At 45.2% G+C, this 14,208-nt stretch overlaps 2 protein-coding genes across 7 annotated transcripts; one reads left to right on the plus strand and one right to left on the minus strand.

Annotated features, from left to right (window-relative positions):
* The first annotated feature begins 16 nt into the window (after positions 1-16).
* khnyn (KH and NYN domain containing) lies at positions 17-9,980 on the plus strand. Of its 6 annotated transcripts, none has more exons than XM_042069650.1 (9): positions 17-142; positions 919-1,192; positions 1,999-2,133; positions 2,902-4,889; positions 6,408-6,538; positions 6,909-7,005; positions 7,993-8,100; positions 8,292-8,393; positions 8,727-9,980. In XM_042069650.1, the coding sequence occupies exons 2-9, from the start codon at positions 950-952 to the stop codon at positions 9,166-9,168; spliced, it is 3,246 nt and encodes a 1,081-aa protein (XP_041925584.1). In that variant the 5' UTR covers positions 17-142; positions 919-949; the 3' UTR covers positions 9,169-9,980. The 6 variants fall into 6 exon arrangements, with proteins under 6 accessions (XP_041925584.1, XP_041925585.1, XP_041925582.1 ...); XM_042069651.1 differs by having other exon boundaries at positions 922-1,192; XM_042069648.1 differs by lacking the exon at positions 17-142 and adding an exon at positions 169-717.
* An 82-nt stretch (positions 9,981-10,062) lies between these two features.
* Positions 10,063-13,804, minus strand: LOC121689657. The gene is made up of 2 exons (XM_042069665.1): positions 13,617-13,804; positions 10,063-12,454 (listed from the first exon to the last, which is right to left on the minus strand). The coding sequence occupies exon 2, from the start codon at positions 12,400-12,402 to the stop codon at positions 11,623-11,625; it is 780 nt and encodes a 259-aa protein (XP_041925599.1). The 5' UTR covers positions 12,403-12,454; positions 13,617-13,804; the 3' UTR covers positions 10,063-11,622.
* Between the last annotated feature and the right edge of the window lie 404 nt (positions 13,805-14,208).

Below are 14,208 nucleotides of genomic sequence, written 5' to 3' on the forward strand. Positions count from 1 at the left end.
AAGATTACCACAAATCTCCGACAACTTCACACTTGGAAAAACAATAACACACTATAGGCGAATCTATTATTTCCTGGACATTTCATTTCTGTTCTAGTATAGCCAGTGTAGGATTCACGTGTTTATCTAATCTGTGATAGAGGTAAGGAGTGTGTTCAGCACTATAAACTATATCGGAACTTCTCGTTATGCTATTCTGATGTAGCCTACTGTGGGTTATTTTCTGTCACTCATGTCACGTAGGCTTTCTTTACAGTGTTCCAATGTGAATGTTACGATAAATCGATTATGGCGTTCTAAAAGAGAGATCATGATACATTGTTGCGTCAACGTAACATGTTATTCTTGTTGAGTTCGAATGTTCTAATTTGTCTGTGCGTTAATAGTAGAGTCATTACGATCACAGCAGGGGAAGTTTCAGTTTTATCAACAAATACCCACGTTATAGCATAACAAGGATGACGTCCACAAAATTATAGTGTCCTCTACTATACTAGTTGGTATCTTAAGGTGAGTCGAGTCGTGGTGTACAATTGAAACGCTAACAACTACAAGAACAGTGGTGGTGTCGAACTTTATACCGAGTTACTGAATCAGAATCGCGGAAGACCAAGTGACACCGATTTGGAAACGAAACTTATCGCTGAAATCAGCGAACCGAACGAACAGACAGGAGTTATGAAGGCCTAGCTCAGACAGGCCTCACAACAACACGTTGTAAGTAATTAATAACGCGTTAAATACAGAAAAGGCATCGGTAGGCCCAATGTTATGTAGCCACACGTATGTGTTGTTTTCAGCCAGCTATGCCTATTAATTCAGCATTTCTCGCAGTCACCTTGTGAATTTGAACATTTATTAAGTCACGCGTGGATAATAAATGCAGACGGGCGCGTTCTCTCCATTTCTTCCTCTTAGTAGCGGGTCCTCGGCTCGTCGTGTGCCAGCCATGGCTTTCGCCTCTGAAGAGAGTAGCGAAGGCATGCAGTTGAGTGAGAACGAGCCAATGGTGGAGGATGAGTTTACATGTTCCGCGGCGTTGAGGGGGGCCGTACTGGCTCTCCAGCCCACGGCGAAGCGCGTTTTCGGGGTGGAGTTGGACATAGCCCTGGATGAAGAGGCGGAGGTCCATCAGACCGGACTCATGTGGCTACTGCTGAAGGGGAAGTCTGGAGACGTACTTGCGGCTAAGGTGAGATCTGCTTCTCGCATTGCAGAGTTATAAGCTGAATGCTAGGCCATGTATTGGGACACACATTCAAATTGCTTGCCATGTCAGGTAGTCTGGGTGAACCCAGGCGAATCTGTTACCAAATTGGTTCGTTTGGGTTCACCTAGGCTTTGTCTAGGTAAAATCTGATTGTTCAAAGAAGGGAAAATATTTGGTGAGCATAAAATTTGAAACTAATTTGAAAAATGTGCGATATTTTGTCATCACCTTTTACACTGTAACACCTTGACAGGTCATTACTGATACTATGAAAGACCCATCATCATCTTGAATTTCCCCTTGGGGATCAATAAAGTATCTATAATAATAAAGAATAAAGTAAAGTATTTGGGGCGCTTCAGACTTGTAACCGGAGGGTTGCCGGTTCGAACCCCGACCAGTAGGCATGGCTGAAGTGCCCTTGAGCAAGGCACCTAACCCCTCACTGCACCGGGATTAGTGTGTGCTTCACCTCACTGTGTGCTGAGTGTGTTTCACTAATTCACGGATTGGGATAAATGCAGAGACCAAATTTCCCTCACGGGATCAAAAGAGTATATACTTATACTCTATCTATCTATCTATCTATCTATCTATCTATCTATCTATTTATATATCTATATATCAATCAATCAATCAGTGTTTGTGCTGAACTCCATGCTACCTGCCTGACTATCTCATCTGTCGGCATGTCCACCATCTCTTTGTGTTGTCCCCTCCCTGTATCCACGGTCTTAACGGTCTTGTCCAACTTCCATGTCCACTGCCTCTGTGTCGTGGTCACGCAGCTCTTTGTGAAGGGTGCAGTGAACCAGGAGGAGCAGCAGGAGGTTCCCTACCCAGAGGTCCTGCACTCCGTGTTCTGTGGTGCCCGTGGGCTGTTCATGGACTGCCTGATCAGAAACACCTCAGCCCACATCGTGGTAAGGAGGGGTTGAATGAGCATGGGAGTGGCTGTTGGGCAGGGGCGCTGCTAGATAATTCGGGCCCTGTGACAGACAATAATTCTGGGACCCCTGATAATACTGTATATAGTATTATTTGGGGGGGGGGGGGGGTTCTTTGGGGACCCCCTGTCAGTGCTGGGCCCTTAGAATCTTCCTAACTTTCACCCCCCTAGTGGTGCCCTTGTTGCTGGGGCAAGGACCAGAGAGCAATACTATGAAGCAAGGCTACAGAGTTACTCAGGTAACTTCAGGAGTAACCACTGATCTCCAAACAATGTGTAACTTTAAAGACATTAGCTGCTTAGTGCAGTGTTCTTTTGGACACCAGCGGTTTCTCCCAAAGTTACCCGGGTTAGCCAGTCACCTCACTTCGTAATACAGACCCCAGGCTATCAGCTGATAGATGTTGACGTTTACAGACAGGTCTGTTTCACGGCCTGATGCCAGTCACAGAGGGATTGTGGCACTGTAATAGCACAACATAAAAATGTTATCAGGAATGGTGTGATGGTAGAGCATGAGATAAGCATGATAACAAGTCCAGTTAACTATTCTTTTCTGGCAGAAAATCATCAATCCAGTGTCATATACTGTATAAAAGATGTTTTGTTATTTTCTATGTCAATAGTAGCTATTTAACATAACAAGTTAGCTTAGGCAGTTAGTTACTGTGAATTGAACGTTTTTACACACTACATGTTTTTCTGTGTTTAATTTCTATTCCTTGTGATCCTCCTGCTTTAGGTGGGCTCCCCAGGGTGCGTCCTCATCTCAGGCCTGGCAGAGCCCGTGGTCCGGGCCTACTCTCTCATCGTGGACCTGGTGGAGAGGTATGAGAGCAGCCAGGGTCGGCGCATGGACGCTGGGGCTCGAGGAGCAGTCGAGTCCCTTGATTCCCGTCGGGCCTTCAAGACGCTGGTGGAGAGGTGGGATGACCGGCACACGCTGGACCTGCTGGTGCTGCCTGTGTCCGTGAAGGAGGTCCTCCTCGAACTGGTGAGGGACAGCCCTTGGAACACGGCCTCCGCCACTCTTGAGACCGTGGTGGCACGGACAGACACGGACGAGCACGAGGCGGGCCGAGGCGCCACAGCCATGGTGGACAGGGCTTCTCACAGCATCCCAGATGAACAGCCGGACTCGAGTCGGCACAGTTCAGGAAGCAGTGTCCTTCCCACCAGGTCAGACTCGACAGGGGATGTTGAAGGGCAGCATTCCTACCAGCGCCAGGGCACGGTTGTGCCATCAGTCACTCCAGGAAGGGAGCTTTCGGATCCCTTCTTCCGGAGTTTTGCAGTCGTGGACGGGGCCCCCCGGGGTCAGGTTGAGGGTGCGGACGAGAGGGGAGGAGGACCTCGGGGGCAGCAGGGGTGGAGAGGGGGTGCTCCACAGGAAGTCGTGGATGAAGCGTTCAGAACGGACATGGAGGCTGTGGCCGTCGGCAGCCAGGACGACCTCGGCCTCCGGCTGAAATTCTTCACCGCCATGGGCTTCAAGGAGGACGTTGTGAAGAGGGTGCTTGCTCGGACTGGACCCGTAGACCCCTGTGACATCCTGGAGCAGGTCCAGCAAGAGCAGGACCGGGATGACGGAGGAGGAGGAGAGGAGGAGGAGAAAGAGAAAGATGGCATCAGTAGAAGGTCCGGCGACGGAGCCGAAGGGGAAGCTGCCTTCAGCAGCAGCAGCAGGACAGTGGAGAGAGGAGCGGCGAATCACAGCAGCCAGGGGAGCTTCGGCGACAGGAGCCTGGGGGAAGGGCTTCGGAGCGAGGGAGGGGGGGAGGAGGAGGAGGAGGACGACGACTTTGTCCTGGGCGTGGTGAAGCGGGCGGCAGCCAGCTGCGGGTACACGGAGGAGCGGGTGCTCGAGGTGTGCAGCAACCTGCCCGAGCTCAGCTTCCACCAGCTGCTCCTGGAGCTGCAGAGGCAGGGCGAGCGGGACGGCAAGCCGGCGAGGACAAACCCCACGGAAGCCACCGCTGCCACTCACAGAGCACAGCAACGAGCTAAGGAGTCTCCCACCGACTTGGCCAGAAAGGAGGTGGGAGAGATGAGGAGGAGGAAGGAGGAGGAAGAGAGGGATGCTGGGAGAGCGATGAAGAATAAAGCATCGCTTGATAAGAGAGACAAGGAGAAGGGTGGGGACAATCAGGGGGAACCGTTAGGGAGAGAACCTAGCGCCAAAGCCGTAACCACGCTGGGTGAGAACGTTCTGGTGGAGCACAGAGCTATCGAGAGGTTCTTGATTGATCAAGCTTATCAGGACTCGCCCCAGGAGGCCCCTGTGAAAAGAGAGAGCCCTGCTTTGACGGATCGACATGACATTGCACACACAAGACCTCCCGTGACTGGAGCTGCAAGCAGTAGCACCAGAACAAACAACTGGAACACCTTCAACCCCCAGAACCACCAGAACCATCATCGAGGCCTGGTTCATACGGACTCGATGGGGAGAGGAGGTTCTTCGTCCATCAGAGGACCACCGCGACCCAGCTACCCTCATGACATGCTCGTTGAACCTCAAAAGAACCCACACTCGGCCACCCTGCCGGCTCATTTTGGCAGACCACCCCAGAGACAGGGGCTCCCACCCATGGGTGCAAGGGCCGTGGTCACAGGACAGCAGCGCTTCCTGGAGGGCTTGCAGATGCCCTTTGAACTCAAACTGGCTGGTGGAAACGGAGATCCTGGTTTGCGACAAGTGATTATTGATGGGAGCAATGTTGCTATGAGGTAAGCACTAAACATCTGGGCTGTTGTCAGGACTAAATCTCTTTCTCTCTCTTTTCAAAATTTCATAAAGATGTGAAAATGAAATATAGACCAAATCTCTATTTACATAAATTAAAGGTGCTATAAACGATGTAATGTGGTTTCTAAGCTAAAACATTTTTTGTCACATACAGCTAACTTCACCTTACCATCCGCTAGCTGCCTGTGCCCTGAATACACTGTAAAAAAAACACGGTCTCTGTGGACAGCCTGGGTTCCAAAAACGGCCACAAAACAACAAAACAACCACAGAGTTTCAATTGCACAGGAGGGAGGGGGAGGGAGTAACATGCTAGCTCACTGTTTTGTTTGAACGTCAACAGAAGTGACGTTACCCTGCATCTCGTATAGCACCTTTAAACACTGTACACGAAAAATGGCCTGACTCACATCCCATGCAAGAAAGCAGTAGATATACAGTATGTAATAGCCTTCTAATTACATGTGCTTGACTTCAACACAACAACAGAGGAAAAATTATGATGCATCTCATAAATCATGAGCAGAAAAGATGGGTGCAACAAGTTCAATTTTTGCGGTCACACAGTGGCTGTTGCTTAGCGGAAGTGTCAGTCACAACTGCGTTCAACCAATGCACCCCGAATTTCCAGTTTGACAACGTTGTATCATTGCCTAGAAATCTAGACGCACCCTAGCTGCCCGAGCTAGTCTAGCAACTCTCCGTTGGCTTGCAAGCTGGAAAAATTAAGCTTCGATAAGGGCAATCACATCGTATATAGAGTCGGTAGGCGGGCTTAACATAATGATTGATGGCAGAGTTGTTGCTGTTGGCGAACAGCGTAACATAAGTTTGCAAAAGTTTGAACTAGCCAACTAGCTCTGCTGGTGGGAAAACGCATGGGACTCAGAGTTGTAGCGCTATCCTATTGCGCGCAGAGACAACCGATTATCCCACCCCTCGGACTGAGCACTGCGAACGGTGAGTCGCCAGACCCTACATGTTGATGTGGGTCTGGCTCGTCAGGCTATTTGTATCACCCAATAACAAGTGTTTTGAGCTGACTGTTGTGTATCCCCAGAGCCATACAGGCTCTGTGTATCCCTTCTGATACATCACAATAATGGGATCATGTATGCCCATGGAAATTCACACAGATACACACTCAGTACAACACAGGGAGTGTAGGCCAGTTGTATCAAACATGTGACTGTAGAATTACATACCACTGTGATGTCTCATTAGGTGTACAGTACCTAGCCCTGGAACACAATGGACTTCTTTCAATTTGAGATAACAATTCCAAACTCATTGTGATGCTACTACACTGACTTGTAATAAAAGAGAATGAAGTCTCTGACATTGCCAATGCATGCCCCCACTTAACATTTGCAACCGATGCCCCATGTAACATTGTTGATTGTGTAGGATCATTTTTAATCTGTTTTTGACTAACTGGGTACGGTGTACCGGGTATCATGTTTTTTTTTTTAATGTTGCCATGGTTGACATGTCCACAGCCATGGACTGGGCCAGTTCTTCTCCTGTCGTGGCATCGCCCTGGCCGTGCAGCACTTTTGGGACAGAGGTCACCGCCAGATCTCAGCACTGGTGCCCCAATGGAGACAGAAGAGAGACCCCAAGGTCAAAGGTATTGCTTCCTGCTGGTGGAATTGTTCTTCATGTCTCTCATGAAGTATCTGTTAAACTATTGTTATTATTTTGTTTCTTTGCTAATACTTTTGCTAACAAGAATGATGTTGTGGTTTGAATGTGAATAGTGTAAAATATGGAAAGAACACAAACTATAACTTTACAGTAAAATAGCTTTCAGTAACATTTGAATACAAAATATACAGTATTATGAGGATGACAGGGTGCACTTGGCATTATGGAAAGTCAGATCTCATTTTGTCTTTTTTTCTCTCTCTTTCTGTTATTTTCAAACGCCCCCCCCCCCCCCCCCTCCTCCATACACACAAACACACCCCTTCTCTCTCTCTCTCTCCCTCCCTCTCCAGAACAGCACTATCTGACTGAGCTACTGGACCTTGGACTGTTATCGTTCACGCCATCCAGGGAGGTCATGGGGAAAAGAATCAACTCTTATGACGACAGGTGTGTCTCTATGCAATAATGTTTGGTTTGAAGAACGCACCTCCTCAATTCTAAACATGGTGCACTTGAGCAGAGTTCATGACCACAAAGTCGAGCTCGGTAGAAGGTTATGGAAGAACATGCATACGTCTGCGTACTGTATTTTTACTCTTTTCTATTTCTGGAACCTCCAATTCCATTCTAACTAAATTAGATTCTAACTGCATATAGTGAATATATGATGTTCGTTCCAGAGTGTATCCTTAAAACAGTCAAAGCACTGGTTAGTGTTGACTTGACATGCAGCAGCTAGCCAGCAAGACAAGCAAAGCAGATGCCCTTAATTTTTACTTCCTTTCCTGGCAGAGATGTGAGGTCTTGCTGACTTGTTTACGCTGACAGTCTGCAAACATCCGAGTCACTCAGCAGGTGTAGGCTCACAGTTGTTCTCACGTGGCCACAGCCAAGGTCATGGATTATGTGTGATACACACATCAATTCAATTCAATGCAATCGTCTGTATCTGAGCTTGGCTCAGTTTTGCTTAAAATGCACATGCTACCAGATGTGACCGGTAACCTAGGTCATCTAATGGAATGCATGACAACAAGCAAAGCTTTGAAAAGGAAATCGTTTCATTTACCCTTTCAACTCAGCATTCAATGATGTGGCAGTTGTGAGTGTTGTACACACGAGAATCGTCTATGTCATTTCCTCACAGTTCATCACCTGCTTTAGTGTTATGTAGGATGGAGGAAAGCTCTCAGTATGAGGTGGCGTGTCTGTGGTATCATGAGTTAAATATACATGCCCATATCTATTGTGAGGACTTATGTGTGATGTGTGAAAGCTATTGGTTGTTACTTTGTGAAGACAAGTTACTGGTACAAGATTCTGTCACTGAAGGAAATGGCACGGCAGGACGAAGACATATCCTCTGCCACTTTTTGCATTTTCTTGAAAATGCACTCTAATTTCTTTTTTCTTTTTTTTTCACTTTAATAAAAGGTTCATGCTTCAGCTCGCCCAGAAGACGAATGGAGTGATCGTGACAAACGACAACATGAGAGACCTGTTTGATGAGTCCCATGCCTGGAAGGACATCATCAGAAAGAGGTAGACTATACAACAGTTAGTAGGGCCGCTTGGAAAAGTTATTTCTTCTACCTTTAAATAGAATTAGGCAGTTACATATGGTATGCAGGACAAAAGGCTGTCGGCATCAGACAACATGTTATGAACACTTGGTGAATTACAAGGTAAAAGGTTGTTGGTTAGGTTGTTTGTCTGTTTGTCTTGGTATGCAGCCTCCTCCAGTACACGTTTGTTGGGGATCACTTTATGGTTCCAGACGACCCTCTGGGTAGAGACGGGCCTCACCTCAATGATTTCCTCCGCTCACAGCAGAGGTAGTGTACAAATGCACGCATGCACTCCTGTGCACAGACGCACACACGCACCCACACACACGCGCCCACACACACACACACACACACACACACACACACACACACACACACACACACACACACACATAAACACAAAGCATATACACAAACAAATGCACACACACACTCCTGCTGTCCTGTGTGGCCTAACTTTTTAAAGCATTATGTGGTTAAGACTTGAAGCTTATTTTTTAAATGGTGTTTATTTCTTCTTCTCTCTGCCTTCTTTCAACTATCTCTCTCTCCTTCCTCTCTCTCTCTATCTTTCTTTTTATCCTTTCCCCTCATTTTCAGGTCCTCCGTCACCAGCAGTCACACATTCCCAGGCATGGCCTCCTCGGTCCCCAACCCCCTGCTCCAGCAGCAGCGCTCTCAAACCGAGGTGCCGCACTTCCACGACCGGACACCAGGGGGTGGCAGAGTCGCACCGGAGTTCCAGCCCGACCACCCAGACCTCCAGCCCCAGGGCCCAGTAGCCGGCCAGCCACCCCACCCCTGGGAGCAGGCGCACCGGAGGGGGGGAAGAAGAGGAGGAGGTGGAGGGTTAGGGCGTGCGGGGCCTGAGACCCAGCCGCACAGGAGCGCCAAGGAGACTTCCAGGCTGAGGGAGAGCTTGAGCCAGGTGTTCCCGGGTCAGGAGAGCGCGGTGACGCTGGCCCTGCAGAAACACCCGATACTCACAGACGTCAACCTGCTGTCCCACTACATCCTGGAACACCAGGCAGCAGGGGAGTAGAGGAAAGAGAGAAACATGGAATGTGTGTGTGAGCGAGTGAATGGGAGGGAGATTGTGTGTGTGTAACGATTAATATATTTTAGCAGCCTTAATTTCAAACAGTCTCTACTACATCTGACATATACCAGCATAAGTGAAAGGAGCACTTGCCAATAACCTGTGAGACTTTGCGTGAAGCTTGAACGACTGTAACACCTATTACTAACTAGGGTTACAAACTAGGGTTTAGTGCCATTACTGTGATGCTGCAGGACCAAAGATGCGTAAATGGTGGGCTAGGCCTACTCTTGATATACTTTTTTCTTTTTTTTTTTGCCTTACACTTTTTACTAAATCTTAATACATTTCAGAGTGTAATATTTGTAAATGTCTATTTTTGTGGATAAATTATACCTATAGTGTATTTTATTACTATTGAAGTACTATTTGTATTATTTGCACATTATAATGTGTTTTTTTGTAAATAAGTGTTTTTGTATCATCTCCACCTTGCTTTAAGAGCTTGATGTTTAGTTCTAGAGGTCAGGGGTAATTTTAAAGTCTGGTGAGCCTCATCAGTTATTATTTTTTTATTTTTCATATTATCAACTATTGTCTTACATGACACAGTTTTAGTAGTAATCTGGTTTTAATAGTAATCTGGCATGGGAATATAATCTGTCACACAAACAAAAATGGGAATTATTATTAACCATATCTGAATTTGGTTGTTCTGACTTAATTTCTAGTATACCATTAATCACTGTTATTTATGGTAAATATCATGTCTTAATGATGTCACCTCATATAATAAAATTGAGTATAGTCATTCATCACTTTTGTCGTTGTGATAAATAACCATGATGTTTTTGACATTAATGTGGTGCTTTTGACATTATTTCAAAACATTTGTCATTTCCCATTCTGTTACAATTTTCTCATTTCTAAATGTTTTATGAACATGTATGTTTTTTTTATGAACATATCTACATAAATCACCTTGTACAGTAGTACTTGAGCCAGACCCCCTAATTTTGGTCAATCAGTACTATTCAAGGATAAAGTCTTGTGTCTAGTCTAGTGATTTTGACATGGTATACCACCCTAGAAATAGAAAATAGCACTGTATTTGGGGTAGCTTGTTTTGTTTTATCATGCTTACTACCTCTAATTTAATTTTATGCATGATATACAGGTGAATACTAGGCTTCAAATCATAACTAATAGATATCCCCCCACAAAACGTCCACAGGTGATTATTTACATGAAGTCAATATTTTACATACAAGTATACATTTCAATTTGCATACAAGTTGCATTTCAAGTATAGAAAACCTTAACCTCAAAATTCTTTGTTTTTCATTTTTAACATGTTAGAGTGAAATGTTTAAGATAGATAATCACCAAAAAAGCTAAGTTGCTGAAGATGAGAGAGAAGACAAAGGCTGAGACCCCACACACCGGCTGGCAGAGGAGCAAGGACAGCCGCATATCAGTCATGCTGCAGAACAGCCGGATATCAGTCATGCTGCAGAACAGCCGGATATCAGTCATGCTGCAGAACAGCCGCATATCAGTCATGCTGCAGAAGCTAGATGTAGATTCTGTTCAACAAACCAAGATGGGGAAAAAAAACAACCCACTTGCCCTGACTGAAATCTGGGCACTGACTGAAATCACACCGTCTGCTATCTTGCCACACCAGTTTCTGTGTGTGTGTGAGCATTGATAAGACCAGAACAAGCTATTAGGAAGACAAATTTACATCTGACAAAAATCTAAAGAATTGTGGACAACATGGAATTCGATTAAGAGAAAGTATTGCAGACTAGATGATAATGTAGCCACAATGCAAAGTGGAGATGCCTCATTACATAAAATGTGGTGTCCCATTTGGTGGCTATTCAGTCCGTGAATATGATAAGAAACATGATACAAGGTGTAGACTTAACACTAATGCTGTCAGGTGTATTGGCTTTGTACTTTTACATACATTTAGTTATCAAAATTGAAGCTAAGCAGATGGAAAACATAGAATAGAAATGATGAAGAGCATAGCGATGTAATATCATCAACAAAGTTGACATTTGATAAAAGGACATAATATATGTCTATGTAAGTCATAACAAAAGCAGAATAAATAAGAAAAGCCTTTTTTTAAATAGATAAAAGATTAAAAATCCCTTTGCATCGCTGGTCACTTAATTACTACAGTACATGTTGCTTTCTTATTTCATTGAGTTAATTGTGCCCGCACACGTACAGTGCACATGTGTGTTTGTGTGGGAAAATACTTCCAAGTGACTAATTTTCACTGTTGATGTACTGATGTAATGAAGAATATGTACCATTTTTGTTGTGAGATCTTATTTGTTGTTACCGAGATGGGACAGCATTTACAGTATAATGTAGGGAACATGCAAACCTACAGAATGATATTGGAGCAAATTGTTTTGACAGGACCATGTTCTGAAGTCAGCCTGACCCTGGATCATGTGTCTGTGTCTCTGTCTCTGCGTGGGTCTGACACTTGTAAGTCTCCCTGCAGACCAGCACACACAGCAGAGGTTCCGTCACCACTCGTAAACTCATGATAGCCACGGCCCCATTCAGCCATGAAGACTCAGAGTCCAGGCCAGGAAAGTCCATGCTGTAAATGACCAAACATGGGATATACAGAACAATAAGAGTGGACAGAGCAGTCCGGAGAACTTTGAAACCCGACCGCTTGTGGCTGAGCAGACCCACAGACGACCTTGGAAGTCTGAAGGTCAACACACTCGTTATGATGGCCAGTATCACTGGTACCACGCAGAAGATTAAGTTGATGATATAACCAGTGGTGAAGCCATTAATGCCACTTACAAAGATCCACACAGACAGAGACAGTGCTGTTGGGAAGACGACACCAAAGAAGTGAGAGGATGGTTTAGGGTAAGTCAGAAACAGAACTCCCTCGAAGGCCACCAGCTGGTGGAAGTGCAAACCGCAGATCCTCGCCCCAGCAAAACTGAAGCAGAGCATCCAGCAGGGTGAACGGTCATGACTCGGAATTCCCTGCAGGAAACATGTGTTCAGGAAAGGGCTCAACAGCAGCTCCAGGATATCACTAGCGATAAGTGAGTAGATGAAGGCTGAGACATGACCGCCTGCTTTCTGATGGCGTCTCAGAGAGTAGAGGGCCCAGATGACAGTGGGCAGCCCCACACACAGACCAGCAGAGAGGAACAAGGACAGCCAGATCTCGTCAGCCATGGTGCTGGAGCTGGATGTACAGTACAGGCGCCACAGGTGAGATTTGAGGATTCTGTTTAATAAACCAGAATTGGATTCTGGTTGGATTCAAACCAGTAATTGGAGAATAAAGCATTGTAACAATTATTGCAGGTTCCAAAAATGCTCTCATACTGTAGTTCAACTTTACTAGTCACAATTGTGTGTGGCTGTATGTGTGTGTGTGTGTGTGTGTGTGTGTGTGAGTGAGAGAGAGAAAGTGATCTGATACTGATACTAAACATTTTTGCAACCTCTTCTTCTAAAAATACATGTTACAAAAATCAGGTCACCTGCCCACACGGATGAGACTGGAGACCACTGTACCATGTAGCAACCACATGCAAAGCAAAGCAATTAAAAAAACATCTCACACTATCAGCAAAGACAAGCTGCATCTGTTATACAGCACATATATTGCAAACACATATAGTATAAGTCGATATACTCTTTTGATCCCGTGAGGGAAATTTGGTCTCTGCATTTATCCCAATCCGTGAATTAGTGAAACACACACAGCACACAGTGTACACACAGGGAGGTGAAGCACACACTAATCCCGGCGCAGTGGACCCATCAACAGCGGCGCTTGGGGAGCAGTGAGGGGTTAGGTGCCTTGCTCAAGGGCACTTCAGCCATGCCTACTGGTCGGGGTTCGAACCGGCAACCCTCCGGTTACAGGTCCAAAGTGCTAACCAGTAGGCCACGGCTGCCCCCATATTGCACACACAATCAGTAAACATTTGCGTAAGTAAGTAACACATGTCAGTAATTTCACCGGACTGAATGTAATGTACTGTATTTTATGATGCCATAATAAACCATTTTATTATAACAAACGTGCCAAGAAAGATGATGATATGAAATTATATGGTATTTACGTGTTTCATGGAGAGAAAAAAACGTGGGCACATTTTACAAAACCGAGGGAACACTTTAGAAATTTGTTATCTCAGATTTGTTAACTGATTTAACAGTTTAGAAACCTGTGGGCACAGTTTAGAAATCCGAGGGAACAGTTTACAAACGACTTTTATTTTTTCCACACCTGACCCTACCAGGGCTCCGTACCATACAGATATTTTTCTCATCATGAAACACGTAAATACCATATCATTTCATATCATCATCTTTCTTATTGCTACAGTAATTTCCAAAGTTTTGAGATGAGCTGATGTTAAGTTAGTTTGCCTTACCTGTATTGCCTAGCGCAGCAGGACTGTGATAGTGTTGCTGTTCATGTCATTTTGTAGGAGACAGCCACTCCTTCTCTGGTCCACTGGCTGCCTCAGTTCAACTAATCAAAAGCATGTTGCCTACATGCCTGTAAGTATTGCTGGACACCAAAATCACATATTGCATACTATGCTGCAGCAACAGTGTCTGTGTGCAGGGTTGGGTCAGATTACTTTGAAATGTAATCCAGTACTGACTACAAATTACATGGTAATTTTTGTAATCAGTAACGTAATCAGTTGGATTACCAAAAACATGTAACGTAATCTGATTATTTTAGGATTACTTTTAGATTACTTCAATAAATATGCCCATTAAGTAAAAGACACCACCACAGAATTGATGAAAGAATTCTCATTTTATTTTTCTCTACTCTTCTCCAAACATGCACAACTCAGCTTAACCTTTATAAGGGCACACCTGGACAAAGAATTTAGCTTTCGCTGGATTTTTTGACCCAGGGACATGGCCTGAGATTGGCATAAAAAAGGGAAGCATTTAAACCCTAATGACACCATGTATATTTCAATTGTGGGGGTGAGAAAATGATTA

Source organism: Alosa sapidissima, chromosome 18, assembly GCF_018492685.1.
Source record: "Alosa sapidissima isolate fAloSap1 chromosome 18, fAloSap1.pri, whole genome shotgun sequence".
NCBI lineage: Eukaryota > Metazoa > Chordata > Actinopteri > Clupeiformes > Clupeidae > Alosa > Alosa sapidissima.